A 21,644-nucleotide genomic window follows, 5' to 3' on the forward strand; every position below is an offset into this window, starting at 1 on the left:
AAGAAATAACCGCAACACCACATTGACGTGTGGCGTGAATAAGATCCCCGTTCATGTTCTTGTTCTAAAAAATATCTCTGTAAAAGCTAAGAGAAATAAAACAGATGAGTAGAAAAAAAAGTAGCTGGGGAGAGGGAAGTGTGGGCTTCTCTTCCTAGGCTGCTGCCCCTGCGATCCGACCCCGGATAAGTGGTAGAGGATGGATGGATGGATGGATGGATGGATGGATGGATGGATGGAGTAGAAAAAAACCGTGCAGCTCTCCGACATGGAGGTCACATCACCACATATTGTGACTTACGTCCAAAACAACCTTGTACGTGTTTCTGTAAGGGGAGCAGCTGTCCCAGCGTCCCTTCGTCTTTTGATAAAAGTTGTTGAACTTAATAACTACAAGTTAACCATTACCAGCATAAACTATGAAAGTAGTATTTATACAAGGTTACATAACATAGTAGGTTACTTCATGACAAAGGATCTTTGGCTTTGACTGTAATTTAACCTACATATTTTTCCTTTGATCTGGACCATCACCAAAATCTAATGAGCAGCTCCTTGGCCCATTATTTCCTGAAAATGTCATTTAAATCTATTCATAACCCTTTGAGTTGTTTTACAAAGAACAAATAAAAGTAACTAGTTTGCTGTGCTGAAACACCAGATCCTCTTTCAGAACATTGATAAAATGGTCCTCATTATTTGGTAAGTGATTTCTGTTGACAGGTTATTTATTAATCATTCAGGAATAAGATTTGCACATTCCTCTGCGAGTGTGCACATTCAGGAATGCTGGGATTCCAGTGAGTGACAACAGAAGACCAATGCCAAATGGAAATGTGTGGTAATATGGTAATAACGGGGGGATATACACCATCCAATCATCCAAGAAAAGAAATGCACTGTGCATGCATGAATTCATTACAGTTATGGTCAAGATAAAAGACAAAATGCTTTGAGTAATGTCTTTTTTTTTTAGGAAGAGACTATTATTTGATTCTAAATTTAACATGTCGTAAATTTGTTATGAAAAAACATCTTTTAAAATACTTTAATCGTGTTCAATAAGATTTGTTTTTTCTTAATACTAGGTAAAAAAAACCCCAAAAACAAAGTCCTTTGCTTTATAAAATCAGTTCACTCAGTACTTTTACCATAACAACTAAAATAGACACGCATTCCAAACAAATGGGCCTTGAGAATTCTAACCGTTGTAATTGAATAAAGGCTGTGCGAACATTCACGCTATCCATTCATTCCTATATTCCCCAGTAAAATTTAGCATTTTACACCAAAAAAGCTTTAAATCGCTTCAACTAACCGCAACAATTTGCTTTTAACTCGTGGGAAATAGCCAATACCGTAAGTACCGTACTCTCACGCGAGGTCCGTTGCATAGCAACGCAGTGTCGCTCTCGGTGTCCAACACTGACACTACTTCTATAAAACACTGAAGTCGTCCACTTCGCTTCATCTGTAAACATCGTGGGTTGTTTAAAAATGTCAAGTAAGTCATACCGAGTGTTTTAAACGGTGTTTTATTTTTAAAACTTAATTTGTGATTCAGGTAAATTAGTTGAGCGAGCAAACACAAGATGAGTTTTTAATCTGCAATTCCTCTTTAGACCGCAGAACGGAGATGAAAGTAACAAAAGAAATCGATTCCTCAACCAATGAAATGGTGAGCTCAAATTAGGAAATCCTACATTCACCCCTTAATAATTGCATTTTGTTTAACTAGGAACATATAGTGTGGTAATTTGTGGGAGAATCTTAATAAAATACACCATATTTGACAATTCGCTTTGATTTCTGTATCAATATAGCAGCTGTTAAAAGGTGCCGGGCCTGAAAAACGTGCTGTACAATGAGAACATTGGCGTTTTTCTCTTCCTAGGCTCAATTTTCACCTCTGCACATTGAAAGTAAAACAGCAGCCACAGCGGTGCTCTTGCTAAACTCTGTAGAGGAGCACATCTTAGTCAAGGCCTGTAATGGAATCCGCATATTTGCTGAGAAAGGTATAGCAGGCCTTTTTCTTTAATAATAAATGATACATTCGCTGTCTGCAGTATCCCTGCATAAATTATCTCTGTATAAATTAGGTCAAAAATGCATCCTGGAGAATGTCTCAATTTAGTCTTTTGTCCTTTTTGTAAGGTGAGGAAAACAAAGTGTCTCTGGTGGGACTTGGGGCTTTGGACCCTCTGTGTCAGCTCATCGCTCACAGCAATGTCTTGGTCAGACGTAAAGCTATAATAACCTTGGGGACAATGGCCACCAGCAGTGAGTCGGGCAGCAAGAAATTAACAAATATTTTCAATCTTTGTATTTCTGTGTACAGATGAACATCCTGTCTTTCCATTTCTTACTTTCTGAAATGTAATAACAGTTTTAGAATTGGGAATACTCTTCATCAGATGAATGGACATGGGCTGCTGTATGGCTCATCAGGGACCCCTATGGACAATTTATCTTAGTGTTTTTTTCAAAAATGTCTTCCACATGCTTTCATCAGTCCAGTTGACTCTTGACTTGACTTTTATGGACTAATTTTACCTGGATGAATGGAATCTACATGGACATTGTTTTGTTGCATTTGTTGATGATTTACAGAACAAACACTAAATTGTGGGTTTTTTTCTCATTTTTTCTTCAACTGTAAGGTGAAGTAAAAAATGCACTCAAAGAAATAGAAGTCATTCCATCCATTGTGGACAGTCTCTCACTTGAAGGTGAGTCAGGATAGACATCAATGGAAATAGAGAACGTCTGTGAATGAATGGGCTCGTAGCTTTGTCTTCTCTGTCCTGTTCAAGATGTCGTGGTTCACGAGTTTGCAACGCTGTGTCTGGCCTCACTCTCAGTGGATTATGACTTTAAAGCCAAGATCATTGACAGTAAAGGTCTGCCACCATTAGTCCAGCTCCTTTCCAGCCCAGATAATGATGTCCAGAAGAATTCCCTGGAGGTCATCTACAACCTCGTTCAGGTAGATCACATCAAAACTCTCAACACAATTTACAAGCTGTGAATTTATCAGCCACATTATTGATTTGTAATTAATTCTATGTCTTTAAAAGGATCAGGAGACTTCCCAAGAGGTGCATAAGTTGGGTGTCCTCCATTCACTTCTTGATCTGTTAAAATCAGAGTTCCCTGTTATTCAGCATTTGGCTTTAAAGACTCTGCAATATATTACCACTGAGGAAAAGACACTCATCACCTTCAGAGAGCAGCAGGGACTTGAGAAGCTGATGGATATCCTCAGTAATGCAGTATGTATGTGCAAATGCTCAAACCTGTGGTAAAATATTTTCCTTTGGTAAAATGAGTTTCCTCTTATGTTTGTCTTTGCAGGACTTCACTGACCTCCATGTTGAGGCCTTGCAGGTATTTTTTAACTGCCTGAGTGACAGTGAGAGTGAACAAGAGATCCATCAGAATGGAGGCTTAGAGAGGCTGATAGAATTCATTCTGACGTCCACCGAACCTGAAATCCACTTCATTGCAATTAAATGCATCACCAGGGTTGCTGAGAAATGTAAATATGACAGAAGAAATGGCCTTTAGAGAATGGTAAACCCTAAGGGTAATTATTATTGCTGTCTGTGTTTTGTGTGCATGTAAATGGTGGTGGTGATGTGTGTAGCAGACAGTCCAAAGCTCAAAAAGCACAACGTGGAGGAGATTCTAGTGAATCTCCTCTCTGCAGCAGAGGATAATATTGTGAAAGCAGCCATCTGTGAGGCTGTGAAGGTCATGAGTCCCAATCAAGCCAGCAAAGACTGCTTCAGAGACCGGGGTATACACAGGACATTTATGTTAAAACACTGTAACACAGACACACAAACACAATAGTGATGTGTGAACATATGGGATTGATCTGTTGCAGGAGCAATTCCTGAAATTGTCAAGTTGCTAAACTCTGAGAATGTTGGTCTGAAAGAAGAAGCAACACGGGCTCTTTGTGGTCTGACAAACAGCAGTAATCTCAATGCACTGTGAGTGACAATCAAATGAGGACTTTGGTTTTCATGCTAGAGGGCATCCATCATTGGGCTGGCAGTAGAGCTCACCTTGTTGTCCTGTGTTGTTCCAGGGCTGTTTTTGAAGCAGGGGGACACAAAAAACTTATCAGTCAGCTCTGTGGAGGAGGTCCTGCAATAGTGGCCAATTCTGCTGCTGCACTTTGCAACATGGCAGAGCAGAAAGTCATCCGTTGCAGCATTTTATCCCATGGAGGCATTCAAGCTTTGGTGGAGCCTCTCAATTCCACAAGCACGCAGGTTCTGGTCAACACATTGCATTGCCTGTTAGCACTAGCCTGTGAGACAAAGACACGGACACAGGTTGGTATTGTACAGTATATTGGTAATTAATAACAGTTCACCAAACCTGAAAGTCATTTCTTTTCAATTAAATGCATCACCACATTGCTGAGAATTTTTGTCTGTTCTCCAGCTACAGTCTGCTGGAGGCCTTCAACCACTTGTCAACTTACTCCGATCCAACGACAAGGAAGTGTTACAAAATGCATGCATTGCTATTAAAACCTTTGCCAGTGATGAACCCACCGCTGCTCAGATCTACCAACTTGGGTAAAAAACAGAACTGATGGACGGTTGAGATAAACTAACGTGTCATTATTAGGAGGAACAGGAAGTTTTGTTGGAGCTAAAGTTGTGTAATTCCCCAAATACTCAGAAGGTGGCAGTGGAGGGTAGCGTGTGGATTTTGTGTTGGCGTCACTGACAACTGTTTTTTTCATGTAAATGTCTGCATTTGTTGTGTTTCTGTGACTTGTAGAGCAATGGAAATGCTTCAGGATATCAACCAATCACAGAACCGTAGGAGTAGATTTAGTAAAATGGCCTTGATCACCCTTCTTAACTTCAACCTACCTGTTAAATATGCGCTGATGGGTCATTTGGCCTCTACTGACAAAATCACTGATGGCTTCTATGATGTTGGGAAGGTGTGTAAACAGTTTTTATATGTCAAAAAAGGTATTTTTAAATCAGTGGAAATCTACAAACTAAAATTAAATCTACAACTAACCTAATGAAATCTGTTTATCTTCTATATCTATTAGGTTCAAGCAGTGGATAAGATATTAACTTTGGAGGAACTCTCCAAGCAGCCAGTTAATAATCGCCGGCCCATCATTTTTATCAACTCGGGTGTAGGGTATGTCTTCATGTTTTCATAAGTTCATTTTGAGAGAGGAACTCTGCTTAATGTTGAGAGGTATGGAATTAGCCTCTATGCACACTAGTATAAGTTACAGTATCTAGGCAACTAAACGACTCTCACTCCCTCCTTGTATCCTTCAATCAAATGGTCCACTCTTCTTTTTCTCAGCTTCTGTTGCTGACAGTGTACTATTATTGTGGCCTCACTGAATACCCCCCCCCCCCCTTCCAAAAGATACACGATGTTTATAAATGTGCAACCAAGAAACATGGGCTTTTTTGAAGGTTTTCCTAAACTGTTTCACATAATACACATGTACTGAACACTTTAGTACCAAGTTTCCCCATCTGGGTACCTCTGCCCCCTCATTGTCCCTCCTTACATGAGCACACACACACTGGCAGCATCTCAGCATTTTTAAACAGTGTGTTATGTAATCCAACCCTGAGCTACAAAGAGTGTACAGGAGTGTGAAAATTTAGGGTTCCGCTCCTGTTGCTAGAAGGTAAATATATAGTACGGTATTTTAGGTGAACATCTCAAAGGCCTTGCTTATATTTGCCTCTCTATACCACAATGTAAGGTGCCACCTAGTTAAGAATAGTAACTGCTGTGACATATAACGACTGTTGTATAATGATGTTCAGTAATGGTTCACATTTATGAACTGCTAAAAACAAGGAAATTAATTATTCTCCTAATTGTTTTGAGCATTATGCACCAGTGTATATATACAGTACTTAAAAATATTTTGTCACTGTTTTTTGCTTAATGTCTTTTTTATTTCTTTTTATTTCTCTACCTTTTTCATGCCTGTTTGGTTGTTTTTCAGCAGAAAGCCAGTGACCATAAATGAAGGCAGAGAGGACGCTTCACCAGAGATGCCCACCAGCAACAAGAAAAGTAAAAAAACACCAAAGTAAGAGTCTGAGTTTATGCTCGTAAATATAGAACCACATAAATTAAACTCATTTTGTCACGTAAACTTACCAACATCATTTGAGGCTCAGGCATTGTTCCAAGCTGTTCCCAGAGGGTCCCAAAGCCGGCGGCTGTAACAGTTCTTAATAATGATTACATGATCATAGGACTGACACTGAAAATCATGAGGTGTCTGGAGAGACTTGTGAAATACGTCAGGGCTGCTCTACTACTCACCCTGGACCCCCACCAATAAGCATACAAAACCTACAGAGAACACTGTCTCATGTTATCCACAAAGTACTGTGCCACAGCTGCTTTCTGTGTACTACAGTTCAGTATAATGTTACATTTGATATATATCAACTGTTAAAAAGGAGGAAATAATCTATTCCCTTAGCATTATTCACCTGTGCAGATATAAAATTCTTAAGTAAAAACCATAATGTCACTATCCTTATTGTTACTTTATGTCTTTCCTTTTCATTCCTGCAATTAAATGGGTTTTTTTAAATTATTATTATTTGGCAGAAAGCCAGTGACCAAATATGAAGGCAGAGAGGATGCTTCTCCAGAGATTTCCACCAGTAAGACAAGTCAAAAAACACCAAAGTAAGAGCCTGAGTTTATGCTCATATAGACTCATGTAGATGTAAATCAGAGGGTTGAATTCTAAATGACATTTACAGTACCGTATATTTATTCATGAAATATATTTTGCATGAATTTTGACCACTGCTGATTAAAAGTATCTTTCAACAATTCTTTGTCTCACTATACAGAAAGAAGAAAGAAGATAACAGTCCAAAAGACATGGTCTTCCCTCTGAGCCCTAAAGACACCCCGTGGGAGATGAAGGATGATACAACATTACAAGGTCTTGTCAAAGAGGTTGAAGAATCCATCCTCTCATTGGATGATGAAAGGGAGAAGTTTGCTGCTCTGGCCAGGTCAGAACTCATCCAGTCAACATCAGTTGATGCTGATCAATTTCCACTATTATACATTTGGAAGTTAACGCAAACGTTCAACGGATTTAACCACTTCTGTGTGTGGCTGTTGGTGTCAGGTTGGTCAGTGAAGTCATGGGTGGAGAAGTACAAATGGAGAAGCTGCATGAATTTCCATGGGGGCTGCACCTCAGTGAACTGAAAGTAGAGCTCCAGTCAAACCTTATTCCAATTGGTCTAGTCAGATATGGATTTTTCTGTCACAGAGCTCTCCTCTTCAAGGTGTAACTTCAGCTTCTTTTTTTTTTATAGTTTTCAAGCCTTGATCAGAACTCTATATTTCAAATCTTCATATCCTGACCCATCTGTTATATTTTAGTTTCTAGCTGACAGCATCAGACTGAACTGCACACTCAACAGAGGGGAGTACAACCGAGCTTGGAATGAGGTGCTCCTGTCGCCTGGGGATTCCTCTAATGATGCCAGTTCTTCAGAGCCTGCTGGCTATATTGTGGACCTCATGCACCAGCCTGGACGCATGCTGGCAGTCAACACCCCAGCTACTGTGCAATATCAGTCTATATGAATACGCATTGATGTAACATGGAATTATATTAAGATATATCTACATATATTAGTAGGCCTAATATTTCAGACTAGTTTAAGACATTGATAAAGGTGACACTGTGCATTTTGTACATATCCTTAAATAAAAACTGTAAAACTTTTAAAAGCTGGATGTTCATTTTTTCCCCCCAAACTATTAAAATTACATTTTCTGAAAACTGATGGGGCAGATGTCAGGGTTGCTTGAGGTAACTTAAGTCACTGCTTAGCACCAGTTTGAAAATGAACAATAATTCTTATTTTTCTTTTATCCTGTTTGGTTTACTAAATGTGCACACGTACTTCTTTATGGTTGGTTTAAATAACTGGTCTTGGTTCGTAGAATAATAAACGTGTTCTTCGTAATAATCATGTAGACTGGCTGACATGCTGTTTGCATGCTCCCAATGCCTCAAATGAACTCTGGAATGCAAAAGAAACATTTAAAAAAAAAAAAAATTGATCAGTGGACCGAACACAAAGTTGCCGGAAGTTCCGATCTTTTCCGTATGTTCTTGGGAATTGTAGTTTCTTTCTTACGTGTTGACCCCCGCAGCCCCTCCTCCTGCTGAACCGGCTGTAAATCCCCTGATGCGCCATCAGGACTGTGCTCCTTTGGTCTTATTAACTCGACATATCTATTTAACCCGCAGCACTTCGACCTATATCGCAGAAACTGCTAATTCCAATCTGATGACGACGTCTTGCATCACAGAGCAGTGCAATCACGCCTTGAACCGCTGAGGCGCACTTGGCACCGCTGATAACTGGAGTACACCTGACACTAGAAACATGTCTCGTATCGTCTTCCGTCTGTTCGCTGTTGCTTCCAAACACACGGCGTCGAGATCTGCCGGGAGGACTCCGAGGTTCGTCCGCTCGCTCTCTTCATCTCAAGGTGGGGTGCCCCTTTTCTTTTTTGACACTTCGCTGTGTAGAACAGCTTCCCTCTGGCTCCTGCATGTGCACAATGCTAAGATCTTCCCACAGATCATAGAAAGCAACCAGCTGCAGTGAACCTGCAACTACCAAAGGATTTTTAATCATCCGTATCTGAATTATGTTATTTCAATTTTAGGAAAATGAATTTGTTAGAGCATAAAACATTTTCAAACTAAATCCCTTTAATCTGAATAGTTTTCATAGGTTTCCGGCTAATTCCTCATGACTTTTGATTCATTGATTTAATTTTATATTGGGGCTGGTGAGCTGTTGAATGGAACCTTTGTCCTCCTGCAGGCAAGTACTCCCTGACCCGTTATGATGACACTACAGACTGGCAGAAGAAACTGACCCCTGAGCAGTATGTAGTCACCAGAGAGAAAGGCACTGAGCTGGTAAATTCTGCGTTAGCCCACACTGGCTGAGAGTTTCTCAAATTTCCCCACTTGTTCCACTTGACCTTTGTTCATGTCTGCATTATTGAGCTGGGGTAGATCTAACCGGCTCAGCTACAAACAAAGGGTATAGTTCAAGAGATGGCACTTTTCTGTCCTCTTAGAACATTATTATAAAAAGCTTATTGTCATGATCCTGAAGAAATACTTTTCTTATTTGGCTCTCAGCCTTTCAGCGGGATCTACCTTAACCACTCGGAAGTAGGAATGTACCATTGTGTGTGCTGTGATGCTCCCCTTTTCAGGTATGCCTATTACTATTATTACTATCTAGAGATGTGGAGGCTCTCTGCTGAAAAGATTCTCCATCCTCTTTTAACAGTTCAGAATCCAAATATGACTCTGGGACGGGCTGGCCTTCGTTTAAAGAGGCTCACGGGACATGGGGGCAGGATGAGAGCCACACCTCCATCATTCGTCGCCCTGACAATAGTCTAGGAAGTGCAGGGACCGAGGTTCTTTGCAAAAATGTGAGCGATGTTGAGCAGACCCAAGAGGACAACGTTATTTTATTCCAATACATCTTTGGCCTTTTGGACGCTCATCACAACTGTGTGTGTTTTATTTGGTAGTGTGATGCACATCTGGGTCATGTGTTTGAAGACGGACCGGAGCCGACGGGCCATCGATTCTGCATCAACAGTGTTGCTCTGACATTTAAACTCAGAGGAAACAACAAACCCGCAGCTCCTGAGGACAACTGAAGAGTCGTTGCAACCTTTCAATACCTCTTCAGGAGGAAACGAAAGGTCTAAAATCGATAACTTTCCTGCTTTTGAACCTTCGGATCTACAAATCTTTGTGCAAAGGTTTTAGCTTGAAGACCGGTGGGGATGGATTTCCTGTGGTTTCCTAAACTGAAGAACAGTGTTGACCTACAGTGTGCTTGCAAACTAGAAAGACGCCTACCCGGCCTTTGCAGGATAACACAAACCACCGATGTCTAGTTCCCTGTGAGGACAACTTCATTGTTGGAGACACATTTGATCTGTTGAATAAATCTGTCATGTTTAAATCAAACATGCAAAGTCTTTGTATCTGTAATTGATGCTGTTTATATGATGGAATGTAGCTAATTAAATTGCTAGAACTATAAGAACTAATAATGTGCCAGCGCATATATATTTACTGTTCTATATATCTGTCAGTACCTTGGAGACAGTTACTTAGCTGTTGAGCCAAGATCAACCATTTGACCCCACGTTGCAACTCTCAGGCAAACAGCTGATAAGCAGCTGGAGGCAGTGAAATATTAGAGAACGTCAGCTACATTTTTTTTTCTATCATGAAATAAAGGGAAAACACATTTCTGCTGCTGCTGCAGATTTAGTTCTGCAATGTGTCTGAATGTTTATTGCTCCTCTGCACCATTTGTTGTAGTTGTAGTTGGGCTGTAGTGCAACTACAGCCCAACTACAACTGCAACTACAGCCCTGTACTAATGTTAATGATTTCTAAAGGCTTTGACGATAATGCTCTTCTGGTTATTGTAATTTGAAGCAGCAGCCAGTAAAACGGGTCAGTTTCTGTGATCTCTCACGGTTGAATGTAATATGATCACAGTGGTGGACACCTGAAATCCAATGCTATTTTTCTTGGCAAATCAATAAATTTCCATCCACAGAAACTTTTTTTCTGAAAATGTCCATGTTTTGCTTTCTTATCTAGGAATGAGAGGTGAGGGAAGTGTTGACACTCAGGACTGCTGAGATAAACTGTCCTACATACAAACTGTTTTGTTCCATTTTATCTTCTATTAATCCTGGCTTTAAAAAATAGGACATTTTTGATAATATTCAGAAGGTCCATTTGATTGTTCTATATGGAAACAGCTGTAAACAGGCTAACTGGTGCTATATACATTGACCTTTGCATCCTGAATACCTGACCACCTCTCATGCAGTTACATAAACACTGAGCACCAAATTGCCAGTGAGTCTGCCCGAATATGGATTGGATGTGGACATGCTTGTGCACATAACTGGGTCAATAAGGTGTTGGCAGCAGGGTGAGATTATGCAACACTGCTCGTGTTGGATTGATCTGCTGTTTTTACCCTGTTTTCTGATAGACTTGAAGCAGAAAAGTTGTGAATGAGCAGCAAATACAGATGGGGGTCAAATGTTTTCAGTTGCTCTGAAAAACTGGGAAATCAAGCTTGAGTTGAACTCTTCGGTGACTCGTAAACAGCCCTTTTTCTTTGTTGTTTTATGTAAAGCTGCATCAGTTAAAGCACACTTAACTTGTTCACTAACTTAACCTTCAATAACTTAACCTAGCTAGAGGGTTTTTGTTTGTTTTTCTCCTTCATTTTTTTCTGAAGTTGCATTATTTTATCAGAAGAGGGCAGCAACATCATGTACCAAAAAATCAGTGAACACATACTGACAAAAGTGGCCTATTTTCAAATCACAAAGACAAGTCTCAGCCACATTCAAGTTTAAAAATTCAAGTTTAAAAAAAAATTAAAAAGAAGACACGCATTGACCTACCAGATCCTCAGCCACGAGCCTTGACCTTATGAGATCTGCTGTGGCTGAGCAGCATTATAGCCAACAGATTGGAACAGTCTTCCCACCAGGTCCTGCAAACGTATGCAACAAATGTAAATGTGCTTAGAATTCACGTAGTGAAGTCTGCATAGAGTGGCTCAATGCGTTTGTGTTGACTTAAATTCATAGAGCAACTAATAGAGAAACTAGACTGTACTATTTTAAATCATTTTATTTCTCATCTAAGTTGATAATGAGACAATTCTGCTGGCATTTTAAAGTGTGACAGAAATGTTCTCCAGCAGCCTGAGATTTCATTGGCAGTTTTCAGAGTCACACATCACTTTATTTCACATAAACAAATTTATTTCATTAACTCAACCGCAATTTGCCAGTAAATGTATAATTAGTTATAGTTATTGATTAAATTATTGCCTGGATGTTTTAGGTCAGACACACATCCTTGTACTTCTAGCTTTGTGAGGACTTTGATAGATGTAAAAGATTCCCCAGCTCACCACCCAAACCATAACCCTCCCAACTAACCCTATAACACTAACCTAGATCCTAACTAGACTCAATACTAATCTTAGCCTTGAAACCCACATCTGAAACCTCAAACAGCCCTTTGAAATTGTAAGGATCAGCAAAAATGTCCTCACCTTGTTAGTAGAATGCTGAGTTTAATACTCCATAATATGTATAAGATGAAGCAATTAAAAGAACACACACACACACACACACACACACACGCACACACACACACACACACACACACACACACACACTCCTGCCAGTAAACCGAGTTAATATTTATCTTGATGGTTCATCCTCTATTTCACATTGTTTATCTTGTGTGTCCCCTGATGACCTTTTATCTGTCTGGGATGAGCATAGCCGATTCGGGATCATCAACAGGACAGAGAGCTGGAAGAAAAGAACAACTGTCAAAGACACGATGGCAGGAGTTTGGCATTGCATGTTAGCTGCGGTGGTGTTGATGTACGTGTCTATGTGGGATCCTACTGAGGCTGTAGGGGGGGCTAGGAGTCGGCCCCGACCCCAAAGAAGACCGCCTAAGAAGCCAAAGGTTGAGCCTACTGACGTGACTCCACTGGCGCAGAACATAGACATGGAGCGGGTAAGAATGTGGAGGAGGGGCAGGTCACATACAGAGCAGAGAGTTCCAATCTTTTCAATTTTTCATCGGTTTTTGACTTTCTGATTGAACTTTTCTGGTCCTGTCAGAATTGGAGGTTAGCATAAATTTCCAGAGGAGTACCTTTGCACTCTTGACTGTGTTGTGTCAGCAACTGGGGCAACAAGCCTTCATTTTCAATGAAGCACAAATGAAGCAGGTCCCAGGATTTCAAATTTTCTTTCGAGCTATAAATGTTAGATTGTAGGATTTGTTCAAACACTTCAGCAGGAACCCGGCGAGGAACGTGCCCACACAGCCTCCTATTTATGATGGAATTCCTCCTTACTTTTCCTCTCTCTGTGTTGGAGATGATGGGGAAGTGGTACCTGTTGATTGCGGCCTCTAAGTGCTCTTACCTGATGAACCATGGAACCAAAGTGGAACCCACAGTCATGACGCTGGCACGCTCCTCTGACCAAACTCTTTCTGTTAGCACTAAAACACGACAGTAAGCAACCCCGTCAGCATGCAGAAACACCTTATACCTTAAAATTCTAAAGATAAGAATCAAAATCTCTCTCTCTACAGCAATCACCAATGTTGGGAGATATTACAGGTCTACGATCGCTCGCCAACCCCGGGCAAGCTGGTGCTAAAAGGTTAGCCTCTGTGCTTTTCTCTCCCCTTTGATTACCAATGTTTGGTGCAGTTTTATCTTCTCTGTTGCACTGAGCAGGAACTCGTGAAGAGCTGAACACTAACATAGTCATTGTGGAGACCGATTATAGCTCCTATGCCATCATGTACTACCAGAAACGTGGCAAGATCACCATGAAGCTCTATGGTGGGTGAGCAAAACATCATTGCTGCTGACATGTTTATATGCACCTTTTTAAAAAAAAGTGCTGAATGTACAGGACGCTCGGTGGACAACTTGTCAGAGCCCATGCTGACCAAGTTTGAACAACTTGCTGAAAAACAAAATATGGGACTGGCATTCGTTTTCCCCTTCCCCACATATAGTAGGTTCTTATTCAGGACACTGTTTTACAACACAATCCTTTACCAATGCTCATTAAAACTATATACCTCCTAATTTAACGCCATTTGTCGCCCCCTATAGGTCACTGTGGTGATGTTGACAAAGATCACATAATCAGTAAGTTAATATGTAAAATAGGGCTGTTACTAAAATTGCTGCATGATTATAGCTATAGTCACATTTTTATACAGCTTCGATACATCTTTCTGCAGATTACGTGTTGTTGCCGTGTTGATGCAGTGGTTAGCATCGTTGCTAAAATCTATATATCATAATGATTGCAGCCACAATATTGAAAACCTGTTTTTGTGTATCTAGTTCTTTTTTCTTTTTAATATTGCATAAGAGAAATTGAACAAAGAGGAAGAGAGAGGAAGGGGGTGTAGAATTGCTGAATTTGACTTGCGTAACAATCAGTTCTTTAAACCTCATCAACACTGTGTTATCCAACCTCCCCACCCTGATATAAGCGGCAGCAGAGCCTCTGTTATCTAACCATCACTCCCTGTTTTCCAGACTGTGTCCCCACATGCTGAGGGGGCAGGGGTGCCTGCAGACATATCCAGCTCTGCAGTGCTCAGTAGGCTCTGCACCGACCTTCTGGACGCCATGAACCTTTTGAAGACACTGCTGTAAATGGTTGCATGAAATTATAAATAAAAGGCTTAAAAGTCAACCAGTGATGAGGCTCCATTCTCTGTCCTATTGTTCTGATTGAAATAACTTTGTCCCTTTAAGAGATCTGTAGAGGTAATGTAGTCCAGATGTGGAGCCCAGCATGGGGTTGAGGGAGTTTGGTTACAAAACTATGTAAAAAAAAAGTGTTTTTTTTTTAAATTCTCCATCCAGGATATCCATATTTTTGGCTGTTACATAACTTGCTGGCCACAAGCTGGTGCCTGCCTTGTTTCCTAACAGAGCTGGAGGCCATTTATCTGTCCAACTATGTAATTAAAAGCTTTTTAAATTCCACTCAATGTAGAATTTCCGCATTTCACACACGGCTGTTTTTTTCTGGGGCACATACACAGGAAAGGATTTCTGAGTGGTTTACTGTTTAGAACCAACATGTTATATCTGTTGCTACAACACAGGCTGCAGCAGGATGAGGAATGTGCTTAATTTTCACATTCATGTGACTGAATGTGAAATTTCAATATTTACATTTGTTTTTGCTTCCTTGATTCGTGTGAACGTGTGGCAGACTTTCACCGTACTTGTGATGAAACTGAGACATATGAGCCAAATCTTTGCAAAAAGTGTCATAAAAACCCTATTGTGTGTCCACTCACCCTTTGTGTTCCCCCCTCCTCCATCTACACGTGCCAGTTGTGTAACGGCTGTGATTTACATGCCGACGGTGGAGGCCGAAGGTGTTTTGTAATTCGGAATCCAGGCCGTTAAGTGGACGGGGTGAAGAGGCGACAAAGGGAGGAGGAGTTGTGGGAGCAGGATATAAGCAGCTTGGACTTGTTCTGTCCCTCATCGTGCTGGAGACACCCACAAATGCAAGGAGGAACCATGAGGAACACACTGCTGAATATGTTGGCTACCCTGATGTGGGTGCTGACTGCCTGCGCTGAAGTTGTTCCTGTACAAAACTTTGACCTAGAGAAGGTAGGAAAGACATTCCTAAAGGTGTTACTTAATGCAGGAGATCTAGTTTTGCACATCTAACATCTTTGGTGTCTCTCATAGATGACAGGCAAGTGGTTCACAGCTGGATTTGCCAGTAATGCTCAGTGGTTTGTCAACCACAAGGCATCAATGAAGATGGGCACTGCAACGCTAACGCCTACTGAAGGAGGGGACATCGACCTCTCTTACACCACCCTGAAGTGAGTGATTCATAAACAGCTGTTTCAGCCTCTGAAGATTCCTAATTTACAATTAATAAATTGTCCCCCTTGTTCTCTTGTAGTGCTGATGGAAGCTGCTGGAGAATGACTCACCTAGCTAAGAAAACCGACACCCCGGGGCGCTTCACCTTCCACAGCCAGGGTGAGCTAAACACACATTTTCACCCCCCAGATCCTCAAAGCTCCAGCAGACTAATCCATCTGTTTCTGTTCTCAGTTTGGAACAATGACAATGACATGCGCATCGTGGATGCCGTGTATGATGAATACGCTTTGGTGCACACTGTTAAGACGAAAGAAGGGGTGTCTCAGGTCCTCAATAAGCTTTACAGTAAGTCTTGCTTTATCATACTTTGCAAATTCTAATGCAAAAAGTCAAATGTGTTCCAAAAACCTGGGTCAAAAGATACAGATCCCACCTTTGTGGAGCCATAACATTTAAAAATGGTTTGAGTTCATGAATTAATATTAATCCTAAAGGAATTATCAGTTTTCATCTACTAAATATGTACCGCAAAGCTCGAGGCTCAAGGTCCTGACAACCATGCTGAGATTCAAAGATTACAACTGTCCATTGTGTGTTTCAGCTCGTAGTCCAGAAGCAAGCGACGATCTGAAGCAGAAGTTCACACAGTTCTCCCTGGACACCGGAATCCTCTCTGACAACATTGCCTTCTTCCCTAGGAATGGTATGAGGCAGGGACCCTGCAGTTATTTCTCTTTGTGTTTGAAAGGATTTATAACAACCTCTATATCTGTCTTCTAACAGCTGAGTGTCCTGAGGCTTGAGGAGCCCCCATCCTCCATCACTTTCCTGCGTCTCTCAATATTTGTCAGAACTGCAAAACTGCACTAAAGACAGTTGAATTATCAGCTACTTCAATAACAACTACTCACCAAAGATCAATATTAACTGTGACTCTGCTCTCTGTCAGCAGACTTGTGAGACACAGGTGAGGGATCACGTGACTATGAGGGCAGTCATTACTTTTGTACAAGAATGTATTTTGTAGCTGCTCTTGTTATTTAAATGAGCCAAATAAAAAACAAAACAAAATAAACAATCACCACCCATGATCCTAGTCTGTAATTATTGTTCACTAACAAGGGTGCACAACAGGCTGCTTTTGAAGGCTACAATGATTGTAAAGATCTAATAGCCACATTTTATGGTGCCTGTAAAACCTTAAATGTGCACACAAAAAAATGTGTGCACATACACAAGAAATTAACATATTAAAATATACATTTTCAATTATGTTTCAGGGTCTCTCAACACCATAAATAATACTGGGTCAGTGAAAAATTCTTTAGATGATCTTGTTCATGCATGCGAATAAAGTAATAAAACTAGATCCAGAAAATTTACAAGTTTTGACCATTTGGAGTCCTGCAAAATTAAGCACGAATCTGGCACACAGACTCTGGGGTGAAAGATCAAACACTCTTTATTTAATTAACAGAACTTGAATCAGAAAATATGAGTAATGATTCTGTCTGGTCAAGATGAGAAAGCCATTTTCACATTTTAATGTCTTATCAACGTGTGCTCCGTGTTCATGTATAGTCTGAACAATCTAATTATATGTAAACGGAAAGTCATGTCTGCCTGTATGGTTGTGATGTGTTGGCAGAGGAACTCCTTTGAGGCTGCAGCAAAAGGATGGTCATCTATAGTTAGCACTCAGCCGCAATGCAGGAAATCACTCATGCTAATGCTATGTCATGTGGCGGCAGTTTGACCGACCTTAAGACAGACGGAAATTAAATTTAGAGTAATTAAATGAAGCAGGTGTTTGTATATTCTATGGCAAACATCAAAAAGAACAAAATGGTGAAAAAGATGTGACAGATTTGGAAGTTACAGTTTAGTGGCAGCAGCCTCCTCTTTCTTATCCTGATGCCTCATAAATGACAAACACAAGCTTCAGGAGGAAATTTAACCTTAAACGCAGCACCGCTGAAATCAGGATTCTGGTGTATGACGTCGCGTGGTCGGGGCAAGGCCGCCTGGCTCCACACCTAAAAGGCACAGTGCATTACCCAGTTGCTCTGTTGTTGACCTACCCCAGATCTTCAATAACAGCAGACATTTTGAGAAGAAGTTTCCCTTTCCTCCATCATAATTCATGATTGAGTTGAGTGCATCGGTAGTATTTAGGCAAGTTGTTTGAGTGGACCTGCGCGACTGTCTTGCTTCCGTCCTAACAGTATCTAACAGTAGTATATGCAGACAGACAGACAGACAGACAGACAGACAGACAGACAGACTCACACACACACACACACACACACACACACACACACACACGTCATCCTGAGATGTAAACAATATCAAAAAGTCAAATATATTATGAACCAAACCATAAAGGATGTAAGACTTGAGTGTTTGGCAAGGAAACAAAGAGTAAAGGCTCCTGGTTTCACTCAAGAAACAAAGAAGAAGCTGCCGTGCTAAGGTGAACCAACCTGATGATTACCCATCATGCTCTCTGCCCTTCCCTTAGATAGCAATGACTCATTTAAACGAATCTCATACGATTTAAACATGAAACTCTATAATTCATAGTGCTTCTTTGTGTAGAATGCAGTGGAGACATCATTGTAATATAGATCTGAAATTTCTCAATAATTATTGTGTGAATTCTCTCTCTTAAGAACCCTCTAGAGAAAAAAGGAAAAACACAAAATATTGGATTTACAAAGTCACTTTTGGCATCTGTATTCAACTCTATATTACCACAATAGTAGAGATGGCGTGTGGTCTGACAGATGAGTAACAACACAAGGATTTGGTATGTTGATCTGACATTTTTGTTAAAAAAACTGAAACTGCCAATAAATCTGAGCTATCACATCACCCAGTAAGTATAATTATTTGTCATATACAGTATTCAAAGGACTCCTGAAAACCCCCAAGCACGATACAAAGGACAAGCTGGTTAGTATATACATAGACAGTTTTTACAGCTGTGCTCTGTTGCATAATTGTCTCTCTCTTCTTTCTAAAACTCTGAATATACACGTAAAAAAAGAAGAAAACAAAAGAAAAGTTTTTTTTTTACAAGGCTCCCCTATCGCTGCTCTCTCTGAGAGATTGTCCATCTTTTACACCATGTCATTAGTTACTATGGAAATAATCTCCATCTCCGTGGAAACGGACGCATCCTCCTTCCGAGTCTTTTTTCAGTTAAATGAACCACTCTTTCTTCGATTCGTCGATGGTTTCCGGGTTGTCGGTGCCGATGATGGCCGTGTCCGCCGACTCCGCTGCAGACTCACCGCTGCCTTTGGCTTCGTTGGTGTGGTAGGTGCCTTTGTGGCGGAACATGTAGCGGATGAGGAACACCAGAGTACACAGGATAGTGAAGATCACCACTGCAATGATGCCTGCAGAGAATTCACACAGTTGGCGAGTTTTCAAACTTCTGCTTATAAATGTGTTGTTGTTGGTTAATCCATTATAGTGAACAGACTTTAGGTCCTTTCTTCCTTCCAAAGGCTTCTGAAAGATCCATCTAGTGGCCAAGTAACAAACAGTGTTTTCCTGGTCCTTCCTGTGGGAGCCACCATGGCTGTGACCCGCTCCCGAGCTTGGTACAGCCAGCAGTTACATTATAAATAAAATATCTACAAGTCAGAGGACACCTAATGTTCATGTGATTCTGGCATATTAGGATGCAAATGTAGCTTTAAGGTGGGTGTTGAGCTTGCTGAAGCACCCTCTGTTGGATGAAGAAGTGCTAATTGTTACCAAATTCTATGAATGCTGCATTGTTTCCCCTCACCTTTGTGTTTTGTGCTTTTTGTCCATAAATAAATAAAATGTCTTACTATTGTCGAAAAAAAAGCCTCTAAAATAATTTTCTGTGAGCATTGTTAACCTTTATCAATATTAACCAAACAGCATAGCAAAGCTGACATCCACTGCTTGTTGAAGGAGCATTTCCTAACTGCTGTGAGGTGAAGAGTAGACCGAGGTGCCCCTGGACTCAGCTACACTGCAGTCCTCTCAGATTAACTCGGCTTTCTGAGCAGGTGGAGAACTGTCAGAGAAGTTAGACTAAACCTTCCTTTAACTTCTTGCAGTAAAAAACACAGGATATATTTCATTTTACCTCCAATTATGGCTGAGTCTCTGTTGACCCCATCAGGAATCACTCTTTCCTCATTGAAGGGAAATTCTGCATCTGAAGGTATAAAAACATCCCAGTGAGTCCAATCATTTCTGTGGTAAAGGAGACGGTTACATTATATGTATGTCTCCACTTCATATACGGGTTTCATTTGTAAATTGAGCTTCTACACATGGTCCCTAAATGCAGACATGCATCCTCCAACCCCCCAACAACAAACAACCCATATCAGCTCTTTCTGCTGCTGACATCATCAAACTCTCCAGAGGTAAAACGTGAGCAACAAAGACGGAAGAAAGTAAAAACCAAACCAATGTGAACACTGAGTGATTGAAGGGGTAGTTGCACCATAAATTTAAGTTTTATTTACTTTTGTTTTAATAAACGCCTCTTATGGTTGGACTGGCTCAATAATTGGCCATCAGATCAATATTTAACGTCCACGTTAGCATTTTCTGGATGTTTCACGCATAAATCAATGTCATTATTGGCGTGCTGGCCCTTTCTAAAGGCCATCTGGAATAATTCTCACCTGTGCTGTCCAGATGCCAGGGATCTGTTGCGGCTGACATTGGCGGGATGGTGAGGGGTGAGGCCCCACAGTTGGATTCCACTAGTTTGCCCTGGTAAGACACTGGCGAGGCTGCCGCAGGTTGCGTCTCTGTCGGTGTTGTCTGGGCCTGTGAGGGGCCTCTCAGCGCGGACTTGATGGGGGCGATCCCGTTGAACTGAACCCGCGACAGGCAGCCGATGAAGCCCGGGGTGTTGTACTGCTCGATGAGCAGCGGGTCTACGTGTCCAGTTTCTGTGTGGAGACACGGGTTTGGAGACGAGCTGGAATTACTAGCCGGTTTTCCTGGCTCCATCCGGTAACTGAGCTCAAAGCAGCCTAAGGTGACTTGAATCTCCACTGTGTTACAGTGGTAGGACAATTTTAAAAGAGCAAATCCAGTTCCCGGACACATTGGTACAAAAGAAAGCTTGCCTTGACTTTTCAGAAGAGGTCTAACCACAAATATTCTGGGATGTTCTGTGACTGCTGCACTAACTGAACAATGGCAGCTTCCTTGAGCCTCTGTTCAAAGAATCATTATTCAGTAGCATTGGGCAGCATTTCCTGTGCTTGGCATATTGAAAATATGATAGAAAACCTTTATTTTCATTGTGCTGCTTCTTTGGAGATAAGGTGGTTCTATTAATGCTTTTTCCTTTTTGGGGGGTTATTTTGACCTTCACCTGACCTTCACCATCTGCAGTGTTGAATTGGATGAGTGTGCGTGTGTGTGTGTTTGAAGATTGATCCAGTTTTTACATGCATGGGTGTTCTGTTGTGCCACACCCAAAGTGAACAGAGCAGCTGTTTGGACAGCGCTCCCTCTCTCTCTATCTCTGTGCCTGCGTGTATATGTGTGTGTGTGAGTTAATAAATTATGTTATCGTAGATGATTGGGATTTTGAGCATCTGGACATGGTTATAATTCAATTCCTCCGTGATGATTCCATTTGGACGGGTCCAAAATCAGAGCGTGTACGTGTACACTATTGAGTGTGCTGCCAGGAATAGCGCTGCGATAATCCTGACTATGCAAATATTTTTCTTACATCCGACTCATTCAGCTTGTTCATGCTGGTCAGCCTTTTGTCTTTGCAGAAGAATATGAAAAATGTGTGTGTATGTGTGTGTGAATGACATGCAGAGACACACATGACAGTTTTGCAGCGAGGTGAATCCAGATAGCAACAGTCCAGTGGAGCCAGTGCATCAGTAAGGTCCCCCGTGTGTCTGAACATGTGCTGATCACTACAAAGACATGTTTATGAATACTAATCAGCTCTGAGCCATGTGTGGAGCTGCTCTGCATCCATGCAGCCACAGAACACAGCATCCCTTAAAACCACCTAGTAGT

General features: G+C 41.1%; 5 protein-coding genes and 1 long non-coding RNA gene across 8 annotated transcripts in view; 4 read left to right on the top strand and 2 right to left on the bottom strand.

Moving 5' to 3' along the window:
- The first annotated feature begins 1,377 nt into the window (after positions 1-1,377).
- armc3 (armadillo repeat containing 3) lies at positions 1,378-7,938 on the top strand. 2 transcript variants are annotated; one of them, XM_029842495.1, is made up of 19 exons: positions 1,378-1,504; positions 1,623-1,678; positions 1,895-2,018; positions 2,158-2,283; positions 2,664-2,732; positions 2,817-2,989; positions 3,081-3,275; positions 3,358-3,541; positions 3,650-3,802; positions 3,893-4,001; positions 4,100-4,349; positions 4,462-4,598; positions 4,807-4,975; positions 5,093-5,187; positions 6,026-6,112; positions 6,646-6,726; positions 6,897-7,064; positions 7,184-7,346; positions 7,444-7,938. In XM_029842495.1, the coding sequence occupies exons 1-19, from the start codon at positions 1,498-1,500 to the stop codon at positions 7,648-7,650; spliced, it is 2,553 nt and encodes an 850-aa protein (XP_029698355.1). In that variant the 5' UTR covers positions 1,378-1,497; the 3' UTR covers positions 7,651-7,938. The 2 variants fall into 2 exon arrangements, with proteins under 2 accessions (XP_029698355.1, XP_029698356.1); XM_029842496.1 differs by having other exon boundaries at positions 1,379-1,504; positions 6,029-6,112.
- Positions 3,014-12,335, bottom strand: LOC115251185 (uncharacterized). The gene is made up of 8 exons (XR_003889731.1): positions 12,222-12,335; positions 11,560-11,651; positions 6,184-6,245; positions 5,996-6,063; positions 4,077-4,324; positions 3,370-3,532; positions 3,224-3,299; positions 3,014-3,137 (listed from the first exon to the last, which is right to left on the bottom strand). It is a non-coding gene; the product is annotated as an uncharacterized lncRNA (long non-coding RNA).
- On the top strand, positions 8,267-10,688 carry msrb2 (methionine sulfoxide reductase B2). The gene is made up of 5 exons (XM_003967867.3): positions 8,267-8,568; positions 8,910-9,007; positions 9,236-9,312; positions 9,390-9,537; positions 9,640-10,688. The coding sequence occupies exons 1-5, from the start codon at positions 8,463-8,465 to the stop codon at positions 9,769-9,771; spliced, it is 561 nt and encodes a 186-aa protein (XP_003967916.1). The 5' UTR covers positions 8,267-8,462; the 3' UTR covers positions 9,772-10,688.
- Positions 12,336-12,490: 155 nt separating the features above from the next.
- c8g (complement component 8, gamma polypeptide) lies at positions 12,491-14,423 on the top strand. The gene is made up of 7 exons (XM_003967853.3): positions 12,491-12,700; positions 13,069-13,208; positions 13,289-13,359; positions 13,437-13,544; positions 13,618-13,722; positions 13,824-13,859; positions 14,259-14,423. Exons 1-7 carry the CDS (start codon positions 12,518-12,520, stop codon positions 14,276-14,278), a joined length of 663 nt encoding a protein of 220 aa, XP_003967902.1. The 5' UTR covers positions 12,491-12,517; the 3' UTR covers positions 14,279-14,423.
- Positions 14,424-15,199: 776 nt separating this feature from the next.
- LOC101063432 (lipocalin-like) lies at positions 15,200-16,678 on the top strand. The gene is made up of 6 exons (XM_003967852.3): positions 15,200-15,359; positions 15,441-15,580; positions 15,664-15,743; positions 15,819-15,932; positions 16,189-16,290; positions 16,371-16,678. Exons 1-6 carry the CDS (start codon positions 15,249-15,251, stop codon positions 16,388-16,390), a joined length of 567 nt encoding a protein of 188 aa, XP_003967901.2. The 5' UTR covers positions 15,200-15,248; the 3' UTR covers positions 16,391-16,678.
- Positions 16,679-17,028: 350 nt separating this feature from the next.
- cntnap2a (contactin associated protein 2a) overlaps positions 17,029-21,644 on the bottom strand; it is a 212,935-nt gene continuing 208,319 nt past the window's right edge. The window contains exons 24-26 of one of the 2 annotated variants that reach the window (XM_029842494.1): positions 20,270-20,542; positions 19,720-19,791; positions 17,029-18,991 (exon numbers count right to left, since the gene is read on the bottom strand). In XM_029842494.1, the coding sequence (XP_029698354.1) occupies positions 18,792-18,991; positions 19,720-19,791; positions 20,270-20,542 (545 nt within the window). In that variant the 3' untranslated portion in view covers positions 17,029-18,791. Of the gene's footprint in view, positions 18,992-19,719; positions 19,792-20,269; positions 20,543-21,644 lie in introns of those variants that run through there. The other variant, XR_003889730.1, reaches the window with a different exon arrangement.

The sequence above is a fragment of the Takifugu rubripes genome, chromosome 10, assembly GCF_901000725.2.
Source record: "Takifugu rubripes chromosome 10, fTakRub1.2, whole genome shotgun sequence".
Lineage (NCBI taxonomy): Eukaryota > Metazoa > Chordata > Actinopteri > Tetraodontiformes > Tetraodontidae > Takifugu > Takifugu rubripes.